Below are 19,698 nucleotides of genomic sequence, written 5' to 3'. Positions count from 1 at the left end.
AGTTAATTGTCATTCCCAAGATCCCATTAGTTACCTCCTCAGTCTACCAATTATTCAAAATGTACCCTCTCCCAGCGCTTCAATTGTTCGGTCATAAACGTGGGTCGGCGTACATTCAACCACGGGCTGACTAGCTGCTACTCGGCCAAGACCTTTATACTTTGGCACACGCTGAGGATCTCGCACACTGTGGGATTACCGATGATTATCGCTTTATTTGTGAACTTAAGTATCCATTTTATGATATCAACACCCATCCAATTCGTGAGGCGATGATTTTCGAAAAAGATAACTCATTAGCATCACTTTTTGGTAATTGCCCCATCAAGATCAGCTCGACTTATAATTCTCATTGGAAAAAAACTCAAAAAGGATGGCTATATTCAGTACCCCAAAACGAGAAAGTGGATATTTGGTGTGAGGATCAGTGGATTAACGCCATAAATATCTCAGGAGTATGAATACTTCAATTGAAAGAGAGATGTCAAGCATCTACATCATCGATAACAATGCTAGGATTTCAAGACAATGTGAAAAAATCTGACAAAGAAATTTTTGGATGGAATCTTAATGTGACAACGTTAGTATATAAACGAAAGTGTTTCCATTATCTCCCCAAATATTATGTACCACTTGAAGAAATTTTACATGAATGTGATGGTCATGCGCAAGACCATAAATCTCACGGAATGTTATTTGCTTTAATGTCAATAGGATTGGGGGTGGTATGTCTTGGACTATTAGCGGTGGTTCCATGGACAATGCCAACTTCTACCATAAATATTATAAGATGGAGGCAAACTGAAGTATGATTTGTTTAAATAAAAATGTCATTTTTTTGCACAAAAATTATGTTTTATTTTTTTCTCCCTAACCCAATATTTACATTATCCTTTGAACCCGTAGGGTAAAGTATCACGAGTACCTGGCATGAGAATACGTTTATCATCATGCCAACTTAACGCTAATTTTGTCTGGTTAATCGTATATACATTGTGCTGCATAGATCTTATCGAATTTTGAGGTCTAGATATATTTAGATGATTTTCTAAACACGACTTGTAAACGTCAAACGTGATTGCTCTGAGGGCGGATCTTTTTACCCCTTTTGCTCGAGATTTTTATCGCTCTTCTCCAAACACTTTCAACGAGTACATTTTTTATCTTAAACCTATAAATTCTGTCATAATCCTCCCATTGTTTTCGTCTTTCATAAGCCCTAATTTTCTCTTATTTACAAGAGGGATGCCATATGCATTATTTTCAGGGTAATCTGAGGTATCGAATTCTTGCAGATCATTACTTATAAAATCATAAATGTTAATCGTATAAAAATGGTAGATGAGACTGTCAGTGTCTGTATACAATAATTTTACATTTTCATTAAAATTATTTTTGATATAATTATAATGAAAGTCATGAATATAAGTTTTAGAAATATCTAAAATACTAAAACCTATGTAAATCGGTTTATTGAATTTGACTTGTGAGGGGTTCATTTGGATGATTACTAAGTCCTTATCAAAGATGACACTGCTGTGAAAATTCGGTTTTGATACCCAGGTTCCAGCCCCCCAACGGCCTTCCCACTTTCTCACCAGCTTGACATCCATTTGCTTTTGAACATTCTCCATTGTTTTCCCAAACACTGCATTATTCATGAGTTTGTAGAAATTTTTCTCAAGCTCATTCTGGGATTTTTTCCTGTATTCTGTGNGAAGTCATAAATATAAGGTTTAGAAATATCTGAAATACTAAAACCTACGTAAATCGGTTTATTGAATTTGACTTGTGTGCGGTTCATTTGGATGATGACTAAATCCTTATCAAAGATTACACTGCTGTGAAAATTGGGTTTTGATATCCAGGTTCCAGCCCCCCAACGGCCTTCCCACTTTATCACCAGCTTGACATCCATTTGCTTTCGAACATTCTCCATCGTTTTCCCAAACACTGCATTATTCATGAGTTTGTAGAAATTTTTCTCAAACTCATTCGGGGAATTTTTCCTGTATTCTGTGTTGANTGTATTCTGTGTTGAGATCAATCTATTTTTTTAACCAGGCACTCTGATTAAATTTCAATACTTGATGAATTTTTGTCAACCTCAAACCAACTCTCAAGTATTGTTTAAGGTTTTCATAGTGGATGACATAATTCTTCTTCGAATTCAGAGTGGTAAGAAGTTTTGGTTGCTTTGATTCCCCGTTGGGGGGTACAATGTGTTCAGGACATAGAGGCAAATCTCGATGGTTCATGTGTAACTCTTCTGGGTATTCGAAAAGCAGCATCTCTGGATCTTGAAATAACTCCAGCTCTACTTTTGTCATCTTCAACATGGCCTCAAAAGCGAGTCCGGATGCAGTATAATAGTGAAGAGGATCCAAATTATATGCTTGAAAACAACTCTCGAAAATTTTCGAAAATATCAGTCAATAATAACACGTCAGTCTTCGAATATAAATCGGAATATTCACCCAAAGTTTTGATGTCAAAATTCCTCCAAATGTTGCAAGCATGACTGTAGTCTTCATCAAATATGTCAGCATCATTGAATTGCGAATAGAAATGTTCTTTCCCGGGTAACTTCCTTTATTAAGTTTTTCCCATGAATCCATATATTCATATGGGAATACCCCTTTGCGTGTGACGAGTTTGAACTGATTCAAGTTGGTGTAATAATTAGCCGTAATAATTTTTTTATCATCAGATAAATATGATGACAATTTATCTATGGGGTATTCCATGTGAACTCACCCAGGTCAAAACCCTGACCATCGCCAATCATATTGTCGATTTTTCCTGTGGTTGTATATGCAAAAATATAACATCTCAAATTTTTTCAGATTTTTTGAGGCATCCTGTGGACAGCCATGTTTTTTTGCAAGTTTTGTCTTCAAATGCCTGTAACTTCCGTAAAAATCGATCGATTTGAGTTTTTTTTTACAAAATCTGCGTCTTCGAACACACTTTCCATATAAAAATATGCCAATTTTTTTCAATTCGTTCTTTCATCGATTTCCTCAGAAAAACCTCAAAAAACTTGAAAACCGAGTCGTTTTCAAAGTTGGACCCTTTTTATATTTTTCAAAAAATTTTTGTGAATATATTGGACCAAAACAAAATGTTTCACCAAAGGCCGAAGTGGACTTCCCATTTCGTGGCCGTCATTTCAAATTTGAATATATGAATCCGGGATGAAAAATTTTAAAAATTTCAAAATTCTTTTCGCATTTGAACGCAGAAGCATTATTTGAATTTACCGCCTGAAGAATCACTGCATTATATTTGAATCTGGAATAATTTGATAATTTTTTGAAAATTCGTTAACAATAAATCTTTTCGAGTGGTGTATTCTAATAGAGACCCCACTTTGGTTTTTGGTGAAAAATTTTATTTTGGTCCAATATACTCACTGAAATTTTTTGAAAAATATAAAAAGGTTCCAACTTTGAAAACGACTCGTTTTTTGAAGTTTTTTGAGGTTTTTCTGAGGAAATCGATGGAAGAATGAATTGAAAATAATTGGCATATTTTTATATGGAAAGTGTATTCGAAGGCGCACATTTTGTAAAAAAAAAATTCAAATCGGTTGGTTTTTACGGAAGTTACAGGCATTTGAAGATAAAACTTGCAAAAAGACATGGGTGCCCACAGAATCCCTCAAAAAATCGGAAAAAATTTGAGAAGTCATATTTTTCCATATACAACCACAGGAAAAATCGGCAATATGATTGACGATGGTGAGGGTTTTGACCTGGGTGAGTTCACATGGAATACCCCCTATACTGCTCGCCATGAATCGAAGTGAGTCAATAAATCTCAGGTGGACTTTTGTCGTTTCCACTGATTTTGTAAACGAAATATATTTTTCCTTATTGATAGGGAGTAATTTCACTGAACCTTCAAATTGTTTGGCCAAAGCCTTTATGAAAAAATGGGAATCATAACCAGATAAGTTGTGGAAAACTATGGGGATTGTACATGACTCCTTGTAGTTCAAATTACAGCCCGGATGCGCAGGGCCTCGATAGTTCTCCGTGAAATGACAGTGATCCCGGTGCTTCACTGCTTTATCTGTGAAAATGTCTCCACAAATGTAGCAATTTTTTGCTGCATCAAAATCCTTCCACATATCTGCCGTCAAATACATGCGCTCATTGCGTTGTAATGCGGTATCTACACTCACTGCTAAATTACGCAATTGTTCAATGAACCACTCAATACAATCCCGCATCCGATAAACACACAGTTCAGACTTTGAGTCATCATAGTGATACTTTACATAATATGCTACACTATATGGCACATTTTTTTGATTAGATTTTAGTATTAGATTTTGGTATTGTCATTATTGTTATAAGGAACTTTTTCCAACAAACATTCCGTATCGACATATACAACAAATGGCATGTGAAGCTGATTCTTGTTGTCATAAGGCACTTTTTCCAACAAACATTCCGTATCGGCATATACAACAAATGGCATGTGAAGCTGATGCTTTAAATTTTTAAATTTAAATACTTATCACTATTTGCGGGGAATATCATGCGACACTTGTTTATGGATATGCAATCCATTCTGTGTTTTGCATAAGATTCCTCCTTTTTGAAATGACACAAGCATCTATCACATATAAAGGTGCGATGTTGAGTCTTCGATAATTGACTGCTGAGTAGTCGGGAGAGGTTAGCGATCCACGTGTAATGGAAAACTCTTTCAGTTGGTAGTTGATCATCTTTTTTTTTAATCATCAAAAGATGAATAGTTTTCTCAGCTTCTTGGAGTGTCGTTGGGGATCGCGAGCTCAAATATAACGGTGCGATCGATTCTTTTCCCGTGTGTTCATCACAGTCGATTATATATACATTTATCGACATCTCATTCAGTTTTTCAAATTTTGTTATATCCTTTATAGCCATAGGATAATTGAACATAGCGAAATTTTTAATCACTGTGCTGGACGGTGGATAGGAATTCGATCGTTCTTTATGTTTGATATTGCACCGGGCCGCCATGATGGACCACAAGAAGCAATAAGGGTCGTTCGTATTTTGGACATTGATTACTGCCTTCTTCAATTGAATCCACCGGGGTACCTCGACAAAACTCGAACCTCCACGTAATGGATTATATTTATTAATATTTATATCCATATTAATAACTTCACGGAGTGACCATCCTGAATCCTTCCCTTGGAGTTCATCCACCTTGGCTAGAAGTTTATTTTTTGTAAATTCTTCAAACCACTGGTTGAGGTGGGTAGATTCCAAGATAATCTCATTTTTGTACTGAAAAATTTGTCTTCTTCTAAGATTTCTCCATTTTTTCAAACTTCATACTTGCACGACAATACTACGTTCACTTTGAGACCACGTTCCCATTTTAAAGCATTTTTAAGACGCACACAGAGCATCCTGCGAGCGTCATTCAAAAATTTGATTAAATCTTGTTTTTTCAAATTAATGATGACACCAGTCCTCATGCGCCCTTCAAATACACTTTGAATATCCGCCCATCGCACTCTATCAGTTAACTTATCACTCAACCCTCTTCCAACGGTTTCCAAGGCTTTAAATGAAACTTCGAATATTTTCAATCGCGACAACATATATGTCAAACGCAATTTTTGACCCTGAGATACACCCTCGTCCAAAAGTTGTTTGACCTCTCGCATCTTATCCCGAATGTCATGGAGACTTCGTTGAATTTCCGCTGGTCTTCGCTCCATCTTCAAGATATCATATTCCTCCTCCAAACGCTTGAGCCACTGCTTGCACACAAGAGAATTCATCGTGACAAAAATTGAAACGTTACTCGTAAGTCTTACGTAAGAACTGATGGAAAACCATGGAAAAACCTCGGCTTTATAGTCTAAACAATGGGTGGGGGTAAATCACGTGAAAAAAAATACAAAGATTGAAATTTTCGCAGAAGGCGAGATAATTTTTGGGGAAAAGCATTCTCAAGATCACTTATCACGAAAGGAAATTGAGTCTGAAAAGCTTTCATCTTTTTTACATTCTTACTCTTTTAACCCTGATCCAGCTAAAATCCTCGGGGATAAGGGTGATAAATCATGTAGAAAAACAATTTACAGAAATTTTCATGGATGACGCGATAATTTTTTGTGAAAAGGTGATTTTAAGATCACTTATCTCGAGAGAAAATTGAGTCTGAAATACTTTTACTTTTTTTCTTACACCTATTTTTACCGTCTTAACCCTTATCTAGCTGAAATACAGGAAAATAGGGGTGTCATAAATCATGTGTAAAATAAGTTTTTGTGAGATAGAAGACAAGGTATTTTCAACATCATATCCTAGTCTGCTCTTGAGATTTTTCAGATAAATTCTCATGACTTATAAGAGTGATCCTACAGCTTTCCACATTTTTACTCTCGCTGAATATTCTCTCTGAGTCATATAGCTTTTAAATCTGCTGATCAGATAACAGAGTAGAGTACAGATTTTTTCCAGAGGGATTGAGTATACCTTTCCGACAATTTCCCAATCGATGACCCTTTCAAGTTTTATGATTCGAAAATTGAGGCAGTGTACAGATTTTTCGATGCAGATAGTAGCTTTGGAATTCTCTATAATAAAGTAATGAAGCACTCGGTCTGGGTTATAAGAAGTTTTGGGTCTTTTATTGGTTGTGAGGTAAGTGGTCTGTGTTAGTCGTTTTTCTATGTGCAAAACCCCGAAAAATTCTCGTGGTGGGGGTAGTTTACTCCTATAAATGCCATTTGTCAGTCACCCTCAATTCACAGTCCACCACAACGTCTTCAAAGGACAGCAAAACGTAAAATTTCATTCGTGTTTGTGCAAGTGTTCGTGTTCGTTTGTTCGTAACAATGAATCCCGTCCAAGAATATGTCGCCATCAAGGAGAATGTTTTTTGCCCATTGGAGTGGGTAAAACGTTATACGGCGGAATACCTCTGCGAGGAGTTGGAGAAGACTATGATTCTCCACGTGGAGAATGAATCCATTCTCCAACATTTCCCCCTCTTGGCTGCTCATGTGATGTTGGACCCTCCAGCAACAGTGTGGGTCACCGCTCATCCTGCAGCGGGTTTGATGTGGGAGTTCCTGCTCGACGAGGATTTCGAAGAGCCCACTACCAAATATCTGACTCGGCTTCGGGAGGAGCAAGCGGAGCGAGCTCAACGGCATCAGGTGATGGAGGCGGAAGGGCCAACCCAAGAAATGGATATTGGGAGAGAAGAAGAAGTAGGAGAGGAAGAGGATGAAGACGAAGAAGAAGAAGAAAAAGGAGAGGCTGAGGATGAGGACGAAGATGGCATCGTCATCATTCATGGAGGTCCCCGCCAGGAACTCGACAGGATGGACAGGAAGGGGGGGGGGNAATGAAGACGGAGAAGATGAAGAAGAAGGAGAGGCTGAGGATGAGGACGGAGATGGCATCGTCATCATTCATGGAGGTCCCCGCCAGGAACTCGACAGGATGGAGACTGGAAAAGATGACGTCATCATCGTCTGGGAAGGTCCGTATTGGGAAGTGCCCATGGAGACCGACGATGATGACGTCGTCATAATTGATGAAGTCCCGAGTCCTGAGGAGCAAATGGAGATTACGGATGATGATGATAATGATGATGATGACGATAGTGGGTATAGCGATGAAATCGTTACTCCAGCGAGAGTGCTCCAAGAGGAGCAGTACAATGGACCCCAGCAACCTCAGCATCTTCGGCACCATCAACAGCCCCAGCGTCATGAGGAGTCTCTGCTGCATCAACAGCCTCAGCACCATCAACAGCCCCAGCATCAACAGTCTCAGCATCATCAGGAGTCTTAGGAGTCTCAGCAGATTCAGCAGCCTTAGCACCAACAACAGCCCCAGCATCATCAACAGCCTCAGCAAACTCAGCAGCCTTGACATCATCCATAGCTCCAGCATCATCAGCAGCCCCAGCAGCCTCAACACCATCATCAGGAGTCTCAGGAGTCCCAGCAGCCTTGGCACCATCAACAGCCCCAGCAGGCTTGGCACCACCAACAGCCCCACCATCATCAGCAGCCCCAGCAGCCTCAACACCATCATCAGGAGGTAGAGAATCTCGTTTTCTACCCGCCAGCTCTGGTAAGTAACAAGCCCTCACTGTCTCTTCTTTCTCAATCCCCAGAATAATTGTCATAACTTTTTTGTCTCTGCTTACAGGGATATCCAGGATATGTTGAGCTGAGAGCTGGAGTTACCTTCCCAGAAGCCTGGGCTCAGCAAACCTCCAGAGCTCGATTGAATGAGCTCATCACGTGGAGGATTGAGGATGGGCATATGGGGAGGCTAGCCAGACCCATCGATCTGGCTCCACAAGGATGGCTGCTCATCCTCAACAGGGCCTACATGTTGCTGCCTCGAGAGAGCTGAGAGCTCCTGACGGGGATTAGCCCTGAGGGTTGTAATGAAGTTGGTGCCATTGATGTACCATTAATCCAATGGCAGCACAAGGCGTAGCTGTGTCCGCAAACGACTTGCCAGCGTAACTAGCTTACTCTGATCAAGAAGAAGCAGGAAGGGGGGGGGGATTAAACCGCTTTCGACATATGTAATACGCATTTCATCCTGTCTATTGTAAAATAAATAATATTTTTAATTATTAAATGTTTTTTTTCATTTATAAAATACTAGCTACCCTTCTTATCCTTAAAAATCCTAGCACTCCTTAATACAACATGCGAATCAAACCGTCAACTGAATCCGCAAATTAAAACCGCGAATTAAATCCGTCAATCAATCGATGAATCGACCGCCTACCACCCACTCGCGACTAATGAAATTACGACCCACTCGGAGGGGTACCCTTCGTGAACAGACACGTCCTACAGCGTTGCACTAAAAAATCCGCGAATTAAAACCGCGAATTAAAACCGCGAATTAAAATCGCGAATTAAATCCACGAATTAAACCGCGAATTAATCGATTAATCAGCCGCCTACCACCCATTCGCGGGATACCTTCAGGCAGACCCTTCTGACCCTCTCCAAAATGGGTTGGGCCAGATACGGCCTCACACATCTACTCACTCGAAATAAGGATGGAATGAGCTGCTGATTGTTCCTGGAGTCCCGTTTTAGCGTTACGGTTTTTGGCGTTTCAGGCTTGTTTACGGGGAAGTATTCCCGCACCAATGAGTGGATATGAAATAATATTATCAACGAACAGAAAACAATAATCAATCTAATAACAGGGCTTAAAAGACGTGACGAACGCGGAGATCATCGGAACGCGAATAACGCGAGAGCCACGGCGACAAAAAAAACTATCGCAATTGTGGAGCCAAACATTGACTCACAATTCTTTCAAATTAACACACAATAATTAATGCAAAACATGTAACAACGCAAAAAAAAATAATCATCAGAATATCAATGCAGCTGATGGCTGCTGAGTGCCTCGTTGTAGGAACAAATCTAATTTCTACGCAAACGGAGCCAAAATGGCCACTGGAGACATATAACGGAAAATCACGCCAGCACTCACAAAAAAAATCACCCTCACCGTTGCGCGTAAACCTTCTAGATCAGCTGAATAATCCTCAACGAAACGGCGGCAATGGCAGGACTGGTCCCAAGCTCCAGTACGAACCAACAATAATCCAACAGAAAAAAAAACAAAAAACTGAATATGGTTTTTGGGCTCAAAGAGCGTAAAATTACTGGCACTGTCTAACACGTCCCAGCAAAGAGTGTCTTATCAGGGCAATCCATCACTCCGAGGAACCTCGAGATTTTCTCCTACCTCCACCCTAATCTACCGATCATACTGCGAATTAATTCACCTGGTGAATATTCATTTTAAAATAATATAAAAATGATGGGTCCCAAAACATTGGGACTCGCATCTCTCGGTCGGAGGAGTTGTTCCGCATTGAATGGCGCAGGAGCATAATCCGTCTCTGCCATGATGTTGCAGCATGAGTTTTTGTGTGGTGGCCTTGCGCCACAAAACCATTGGTGAGGTGGTGAGGGTCAACACGTAGAGGCCTGAGTTGCCTGCTGGCATGCGTCTAACGTTTGCCGCGTGTACGTTAGTGTGAGTCTCCCAGGCCCGGTCTATGCGTGCCTGCAGGTGTGCCAACTCGTCATCTGCCGACTTCGTAGCTCCTTCCCGATGCTCCGCTCCACTCTCCTCGTCGTGAAGCTGACGCGTAACTCGCGGTGAGCGCAATAGTATTAGAATTGGAAAGATAGGGAAAATAAAAACAGTAAATACAAGAAAATAGATCTTATCATGTGGCCTTTGGTGATCCGACTCCTCGCTGAGGTATAATTACGAATTTTCGCCCCAATCAACCGCGATCAGTTCAGGCGAGGAACAGTACATGATTTTTATCATATCACAAAATATACATTGCCATATGTGGCAACGTATCCGTCAAGGAAAACTTTTGACTTCGACTGTCCCACACCTCTGGTCGCCCGCTGCCGTGTATCTATATACGAAGTAACTACCCTCCCCCCCACTTCCTGCAGATCATGCCCATTTAATAAAATAACAATGAGACAAGTTACATGGAGAATACACTTAGTTATATCATAGAAATCGCTCACAATCTTTTCATTGACATGTCTACTTTTTTGTTCAAGTTATTGTTTTGTTCAAGTTCAATATTAAGAAAGTTACGTGCATAGCAACGAGAGGCTTTGCAACGAGAAGAGGGGTATAAAATTCGACCCAACTTTCATCTGCACACAGGAGCCTAGAAAGTATATTTTTCTTACGACGAAACCACGCCAAGTTGTCACGTGCAGCTTCATATTGAAATTCTTTTTGATTGTCAGTTAAACTGTGAGGTATACATGTTGCCAATTTATTAACCAGACCTAAATCTTCGAGTAGTACTCTATGCACAGTTGAATACCAAGTTGGCTGGAAACATCGTTGACACTCACTCTAGGTGACTGACGGAGAGCTTCTGCGATTCTGTCTCTCCCTTCTAATCTATTTGATGACATTGGTCGAGGGATCCGCACCTCATCTTCAGCGGGCGTTCGACCTTGTTTATAGGCATTGAGCCAGCGTTGTATTGTTTGTTTATTCAATGCATTGCAGCCAACACATTTCACTGATAACCCGTGTGCAACTCCTCCAGAATAATCTGATAGGGTACAAAATTTCAGGAATATTCGTTGCTCCAGTACACTCACAGATTTTTTCAATTCTTCCATCGTCAATACTGTAACGTAATTAAGACGAAAACTATACGATACTGCTATACTAAATGAGCAATACTATCATGTTACTATTTTTTCGTCAGAGGGCGCAAAACCATGCCAGCTGGAAAGAAACAGGTAACACCAGAAGAGAGATGACTTAATATTTAAATTTTAATCAAGACACCGCACTCAATGAAAAAAACAAGGAAAGATTAAGTTATACACCTAATACTAAGGCGCGCAAAGTATGTGTAAATTTTTAATTTGACAACACAGTTAGTTTTTGCGGTATTTTCTATGTAAAATAAGAAAATATTAAAAAGCACGTAGGTTTAAATAAATAAAGGTTTATTAAATTAATGAGGCGAAGAATAAATACAAAAAGATGTGTCAAAAACAGAGAACAGAAAAAGAATGAAACAATTGAGAGACCCCAACTTCAGAAGAGTGGTTCAGAGGAAAAACAAAAAATTGTCAATAATAGAATAATTGAAGGAATCGAGATACCCTGAAGCGTATCGGCCAAGAGAAAGTTTTGACATTAATTGTTCAACATCTCAGGCCGAGCGCACCGCGTATCTATACACGACAGAACTTCTCCCTCCACTACCTCTAAATGATTTTCATTCGGTATGATAAGAACGGGACGATAAAGCGGAAAAGTGTCCTTAGTTACAATATAATATAAATCGCCTATGAGCTTTTCAACGGTGTAACTATTGTATTTTTTGGATGAACAGTAAAAAAGATACGCCGATTGTAACAGATTGATATTCGCATTCTCGCGGTACACATTATAAAGTCGGAGGAACAAGTTACAACGTTGGCAGCGCCGATCCAACTGAGCCTTACATTCAACATTCATTGTCATGTTGTTATGAAGAACCAAGAGAAAGATTTTTTTTTACTTGAAATCATTTATTAGAGTAAAAGGAAAAATCAAATCTGTGTTCTATTTTTTTTTTTCTCTTGCTGAAAATCCGAATTTTTTCTCGTCATATCTCTATCCGTACCTTGCAGGTGAAGATACTTTGTGAGGTTATGGTTTAGGTTTGAAATCTGACAGGGGTGCTATTTGTCGAAAGTTGTGTGATCAAGTACTAAATGCTCGTCGATAGTCAAGTTGGAAAAAATCGAGTGATGATAGCAAATGTTTTCAATTTCGTGGCGAAAAAATTTCTTAATGGGGTTAGGGTGAGATGCAAAGGATACGAAAACAATTTTGTGATTATTTCGAAAAAATTAATAATATCTCAGGAAAAAAAAAACAGATGTTTTTATAAAAAGTTCGATTAAGTAAGCATTTTTTTCGGCTGTTCTGCAAAGAAAACCAATTCATCTGTCAAAAGAATACAATTACCATAGAAAATCAAATGAAAAATTAAATGCGAGGAACAAACTAAGTCAGAAAATCTTGGATAAATAATTAGAAGTCGGTGGAAATAATGAATCTGGAGTATGTTAGTGTCTTTTCAATTATTACTTGGAAGTATGTTCTATCTTGTTCAAATGAAGTAAATTGAATTTTAAAGAAGAATTTTTACAAAATATGAAGACAATTCTTTGCTGATTTTGAAAAAACAATTAAATCTCCGTAAAAAACAAAAACGAATGTTTTTGTAAAAAAATTGCGCCAAGGAAAAGTTTTATGTGTTTCTTACTGAAAAGTGAAAATTTTTGAAAAATACAAACAAATAAAAAAAAGCCAAGTCAGAAATGTTGAATAAATGGTCATAGGACACAATCAGATTTCTATGAGAAAAAAAGTTCTTAACCGAATAGGGATTAGAAAAAAATTCTCTATGAAATAAAAAATCAGCAGAAGTAGGACCAACTTCCTCGGCGCAATTTTTTTACAAAAACATTTGTTTTTGTTTTTGTTAGGGAGATTACAGATTCACTACAATATTAAAAGAATGATAAGGTGTCAGAACACGTCTCATCAAGAGGAACAAGTTTTATTTGGTGAAAAAATTCGGTTGCCGTTTCAAAAAATGGACTTTCTGCTTGGAGCTTGCAAGCATGAGTTTCCAAGCTCAAAACGATACATGCATCGAATGTCCCACTTAAAATCCTTAACTGCCGTCTCGGATATTTTTTTGGTTCTTGCATTCCTTAGAAGATATTTAATCATACTAATTCAAATGAGACACCCTGTATATACATAGATACATATATCTATATATAGACACCCCTAAATATTACATATTCGTACTTTTCAGACCATATTCATTTATCCTCACACAACACATTGCAAAGTTAAATTTGAGTGATCACAAAGTACAGAAGAGAAGAAAATAACAATTTGATTATTTTTTGCAGCGAAATAACGTGGAATATCGATTATGCTAATTGCCACTTGGTGCCGTATTTGAAGACACTACTTCTTCTGCATTGTGCATCTCATGTGAAAAAATGTTACACTTACCGAGTGGCATGAGCGGTTCTATACTTCTGCGTTGCCCTCCGTCGCCGACGCCGCTCCTCCCGAGTCAGAGATCCTCCCCCCGTACCAATACTGTACGAAACACCATCATTTTTATTATTCCCATGATCTCCACTCCCAATGAAATTAGTTTTAAACATTGCCAAACTCCAGCACCTCTGCACCAACAAAAATGAATTGGCTTTCCTCCATATATCAAATTAATTTACTATGGGTAAGAAAATTACTATCTATCTCATTGAGTAATATATATCACAAATGATGTTGGAGTCAGAAAAGTGGAGACCTTCAATGTTCTACGCTGATAGAACGATTTATTTATTATCAACAAGGCTTGTTACCTATCAATGAATGGCAGAACTGAATATTCTCCGACGAAGATTTTTCAATGGTTAACTCCTCAGGCCCGACGTAAGAGGTTGGTATATGAATAGTTTTATAGTGTTTTACAGGTCTGTATCTTATGCAATTAATAGAATTTCCAACTTCCCGACACGTAAAAAGGAAAGTACAGAACTGACCCTGAAAATGAAACGTGGATATTTTATTATATCTCCACGTTTCATGACCCTTTGAAAATTTCTATACGATTTTTGAATAGACGTATGTATGTGTATGCGTAAATGACTGAAATATTGTTCCACTATTTTTTTTTGAACGAATAATGTGTTTTGTGTAACGTAGAACTGATTAGATTCGGAATACCATAGCTACAGCGGTTCTGTAGCGTTTGTAATGAGTAGTGAAACGACGTCGAAAGAAGCCATTTATTTTACAAATTTAATGGTTTCTCCTGGACAAACGATGGAATTTATTTCTTGTCTTGAGATAATTGGGTAGTCCCCCAATTGCTCACATATTCTCGCCACAGCCTTTAGCCATAATCAGAAGGAAAACATCTCCACGCGTTAAGCCATTGCGCTGTCCCTCTTCATAACGTTTTATATGAATGTTGCGATCGCCACGATGGTGTTATAGAGTTCTTTGCAATTAACATTTCGTGTTGTTCTGAGTTAGTCTTTTGCCTTATTGTACAGGAATGAAAGGCGGACAACGTTCTGAAATTGAAAGAAATTGTTGAGATGGAAATCGCGTCCTTCGATGAGAAATCGTCGGATGGAGATGCGTCATCAAATTCAGGTAAGAATGATAGCCTAACAGCGTTTTTACGTAATATCGACTAAAGTGATATGAGTAGCGTCATTTTTTTTCCGATAGCAAGATCACCTCGATCCATTTTGTCCCCCTCATAGAGGCCAACGAGACTTCAGAGCTAAACAATATCCTCAACAGATCCGAGAAACCTGAAAGAGAAATAGTTTCGATGGAAAACAACGAAAAGTAAGCCACTGAAATAGATGAGCAAACTCTACATCTACTGGATGTGAAGCTGATCAGTAAATATAATGAGTTTACGCTTCTTCCTGAGGTCGCCTCTTAATGGACGGGAATCATTACTGAGGGTCTAAATAAAGCAGATAGGAAAGAAATGTAGAACCAATACGCTCGTGGGGGCAATTGTTCCCTCAGCACACAAATTTTAAATCATAAGTTGTTCCTCTAATGAATAAATCAGTCAAATACAGAAACGAATATCTGGCAGCAAATGACGATTTATGTGGATCGACCTTAGTGGCCCTACATAAGACTTTCGAGATAATCGTCAATGATGAACTTGACAGAATCGATAAAAATGAATAACTGGAGCTATTACCTAATGGCAATCTTATTAATACTGAGCTCATGTACCAGCTCACCAATACCCGGAAGATCTACTTATATTCTTGAAGAGCTCAACTTCAGATGAATTTTTTTTGATTCAGATCTGTCCAAGAAGATTAAGAATGATTGCTCAGTGGAAAAGATTGGTCTTTCCATCAAAACTGTTGATAAGAGAGTCTCATCCAAGTCGAAGAATTTAAACTAGCGACACCCGTCAGTGGAATAGTGATCTCCAACGCAGAGCTGCTACAATGGGAGACGGTTCCGCAAAAACCTAACCTCAACCAGTACTTCCGACAGACTCGCACTCTCAAACTCCAACGGGTATCTATCAATTGCGGAGACTTTAGAGAAGAAATAGTGCACACAGAGAGAAATAATTTCTAATATCTGAAACACGTTTTCTTGAGACAAGGAATTTTTCTTCAATTCCTCAATTCTTCCAGATATCTCAACTCACGTGGCTCGAGAAAGGTCTTATACTTTAAAATATGCGTGTATTCAAGTATGATTTTGTCGCAAATGAACTCACTCAAATCGCCTAGAAGAACCGTCAATCTTCAACTATTTATTGTTTTCATAATTTTTTTATTATGCAGGTCCAATATTTCAATATCTAATATATTCATGATATAATGCGCAACGATAGTGATAAACTGAAATTCATTCGAGTTCCTTGAACCGCAAACATTCTGAGATTTAAGCAATTGAAAACAATTTATTTCTCTAAAATAAATATGGTCTACGTTGTGACCCTTCAATATTTAATTAGTATTATTTCCTAAAAGGGGGATTTAGGGCAATTAAATAATGAGAACAAATGAGGGATAAAATTAACAAAATATCTATATTTCTATTAATTTACATAATAGATCATCGTAAGACGCTTGAAATGCCTTTTACTTGGATCTGGGGTTATGGGTAAGGCCAGGCAACTTTTGTACACGTAAAAAAGGGAGTGACTCTAATGCAGGAAAAGGGGAGAAGCTAGCCGTGTGGAGGGAATGCAACTAAATATAAGAAGAATAACTAAATGGGGAAGAAACAAAGAGTGTAGGCTCACCGTTGGGTGGTATAGAAAGGAATACTTCTTGAGGCGAGGGGGAAATGAGGGGGACAACTCGTACTCACGACATCCAGTTCAGGGCTAATCCGAGTCCTTCGATGACTCCAGAGATTGAGCCTTCGTTCCGCCTTCTAGATTCCATGGCCACAGTAACTACGGCCGGGATGAGCTCGGGCACCAAAAATCCTCTTTATCCCAACAAAATCCAAATGTATCGACTTTGAGGTATGTTCACTTATAATTCACTTAACTTGGGGCGCACGTGGCAGTGTCCAGAACAGCGGTTACACGAGTGTCGGTCTCTTCGTTTCCTCCGTGATTCGTGGGGGTTCATCAGGTGTCGTAATCCTTCGGGTTGTAACTCGGAAGCAATCGGGGCCAATCAGTACGGGTGAGTGGTGATGATGACCACAATCCAGGGTTGTCTCGCTGGGATCGTCGAGGGCGGTGGGTTGCCGTGGCCCATGTATGGGTGGTTTGTGGGGGGAGCAACGGCTCCTTCAGTTTATCCGGTAGGGCCGGAACTGTTGTCTTTCTTCGGCTGATGTCTTCGTGATGTCCAGGGGCGGGGGCAGAGGGGCGATGAAGGGAAAAGCGAGGGAAGGGGTATCCAACGGTGGCGGGATTTTATTATTTAGGGAGCAGTGTGTAGTTGGGCAAAGTATAAAATAAAAACAAATAAAAATAAAGAATCGCCTCGTCACAACGTATTAGAAAATTTGTCTCTAAGTGCAGGTAAATGCATTTGCAGGTACGTTAAAATTAAGATACGCGGCTGCGTATCGACCAAAAACAGTTTTGCCTCTGACTGGACATCAGGCTGAACGCACCACGTATCTTTACACGACGGAGCTTGCAGCTCCACTGGCACTAAAGAATCAAAATTTAAGATTGTGGGAACATCAAGAAAAATCGAAAAACTTTCCTTAGTTACACTATATAAATCTTCGATGAGCTTTTCAGTGGTATAACTATAGTATGAGTCGGATTAACAGTGGAGAAGGTACGCTCATAGCAAGGGGTTGATATTAACTTTATCGTGATTCCTATTCTAAAATGTGAGATTTTGGTTACAACGTTGGCAGTGCTAATCCGACTGAGCCTGAGTTGCGTAAAAAGTTTCTCGCAAACGGAAACAAGAGTCGTGAACGTAAATACAGAAGGCTTGATTTTGTGGCAAAAATGACCAGTAATTATTAAAGGATATTTCATTTTTGTATTGAGATCCTGTGTATTGAGGTCCTCGCGTAGTACATCATGTGTCATACGCGAGTCGGAAGACAACTCTGGCTGAGGAAAAATACACCAGCTACTAGCTGGAGATCTTGGCTATTGTGAAGGCATTGAAAAAAATTCGAGTTTATTTGTTGAACATTGAATTCTAGATTGTGACAGATTATAAAACGTTCGTGTTAACAATGAAAAAAAAGACTTGTGTGTAAGAGTGTTTCACTGGGCGTTATTAATTGATAAGTTCAATTACACGATCGAGCATCGACCTGGCACGTCTATGCGTCACGTCGATGCACTAAGCAGAAATCCAGTTGAAATATTGTTAGTGCAGGGAGGCCGAGACGGTCTTATCGAGGAAATTCAAAGGCGCAGAGAGAAGATCCTGAATTGAAGAAAATTATTGATTCATTGCAGGCTGCTCAGAATGGTGATTTTTCAATGTCAAAGAAAGGCATGTTATATCGTGAGAGCGGTGGAGATGAATATATGGTGGTACCAAAAACAATGCAGTATGACATTATCAAGCAGGCTCATGAACAAGGGCATTTTGGATGGAGCAAAGTGTAGTTCATGTTGAAACGTGAATATTAGTTCACTAACATGAGACAGAAAATTAAAAAGGTAGTCGAGAATTGCGTCAGATGTTTACTTCCAGCGAAAAAACATGGGAAAAGTGATGGGTTGTTGAATCCCATTGAAAAGGGCACAGTTCCGTTGGACACTCATCACATTGATCATTTGGGTCCAATGCCCTCCACGAGAAAAGCTTATAATCATTTGTTTGTTGTCGTTGATAGATTCACTAAGTTTGTTTCGCTGTATCCAACGAATCCAAGGCTCAACTTACAAGGGGTGACTTTTGTAAATCCTAGGCGGATTATTTCCGATCGAGGTAGTGCGTTCGCGGCTAACGCGTTTGATAATTATTGTACGGCAGAGAACATCGATCATGTTCTCATTACTACAGGTGTACCACGAGCGAATGGTCAGGTGGAACGAATGAAGAGCGTGATTATTCCAATTTTGTCCAAGTTGTCAGCAGAAAATCCTATGGAATGGGGGAAGTACGTAGGTGAGGTGCAAAAATTCATGAATTCTACGGTGAGTAAAAGTACCAAGAAGACAACTTTCGAATTGTTCATTGGTGAAAAAATGAAGCTAACTGATGATCAACAATTGAGATAATTGGTTGAAGAGGAATTTGTCAAGTTATTCGAGGAAAAGAGAATAGACATGCGAGATGAAGCAAGACAGAATATTCTTAAGATCCAGGAAGAAAACAAGAAGACGTTCAACAGGGAGAGAAAACCGGCTGAGAACTAGTTACAAGACAGAGAACACAGTATGGAGGAGGTCTCAAGCTGTACCCTAAGTTTTTGGGTCCGCCCAAAATGGTTGCGGTCATGCGAAACAATCGCTATGTAGTGGAGAAGGTTGGAGATCACTGTCGCGGACTCCGCGTTTTCTTTATGGAGTTTATAAACAAAACCTGCATCTTCAACAAATACCATGGAGCGTGCAGGACGACCGAGATTGTTACCACCCAAGGCGACGCGTGTATCAGGGGTGCCGAGTAGATATATAGGGGCGGTTCTGGCCCAACCATTTTGGGAAGGGTCTGGGGATGCGCCGTGAGTGGGTGGTGGGATGGGATTAATTAATTCGCGCTTTAATTCGCGCTTTAATTCGCGGTTTTGATTCGCGGTTTTAATTCGCGGTTTTAATTCGCGGATTTTACATTTCGTCGATTCTGGGTGCAAGAAGTATGGGAGAAGCCCCCGCGAGTGGGTGGTGGGATTAATCAAGTCACGGCTGTAATTCACGGTTTTCAGCCCCGATTTTAATTCGCGGTTTTCAGTCCNTGTTACCACCCAAGGCGACGCGTGTATCAGGGGTGCCGAGTAGATATATAGGGGCGGTTCTGGCCCAACCATTTTGGGAAGGGTCTGGGGATGCGCCGTGAGTGGGTGGTGGGATGGGATTAATTAATTCGCGCTTTAATTCGCGCTTTAATTCGCGGTTTTGATTCGCGGTTTTAATTCGCGG

General features: G+C 39.5%; 1 protein-coding gene across 1 annotated transcript; it reads right to left on the bottom strand.

Annotated features, from left to right (window-relative positions):
• Positions 1-7,653: 7,653 nt before the first annotated feature.
• Positions 7,654-8,163, bottom strand: LOC107045575 (circumsporozoite protein-like). Its single transcript, XM_015267891.1, has one exon. The coding sequence runs from the start codon at positions 8,161-8,163 to the stop codon at positions 7,654-7,656; it is 510 nt and encodes a 169-aa protein (XP_015123377.1).
• Between the last annotated feature and the right edge of the window lie 11,535 nt (positions 8,164-19,698).

The sequence above is a fragment of the Diachasma alloeum genome, unplaced genomic scaffold (assembly GCF_001412515.2).
Source record: "Diachasma alloeum isolate Michigan unplaced genomic scaffold, Dall2.0 Dall_scaffold_01003, whole genome shotgun sequence".
Lineage (NCBI taxonomy): Eukaryota > Metazoa > Arthropoda > Insecta > Hymenoptera > Braconidae > Diachasma > Diachasma alloeum.
Note: the sequence above shows the minus strand (reverse complement) of the source record. Positions and strands in the feature narration are given on the sequence as shown.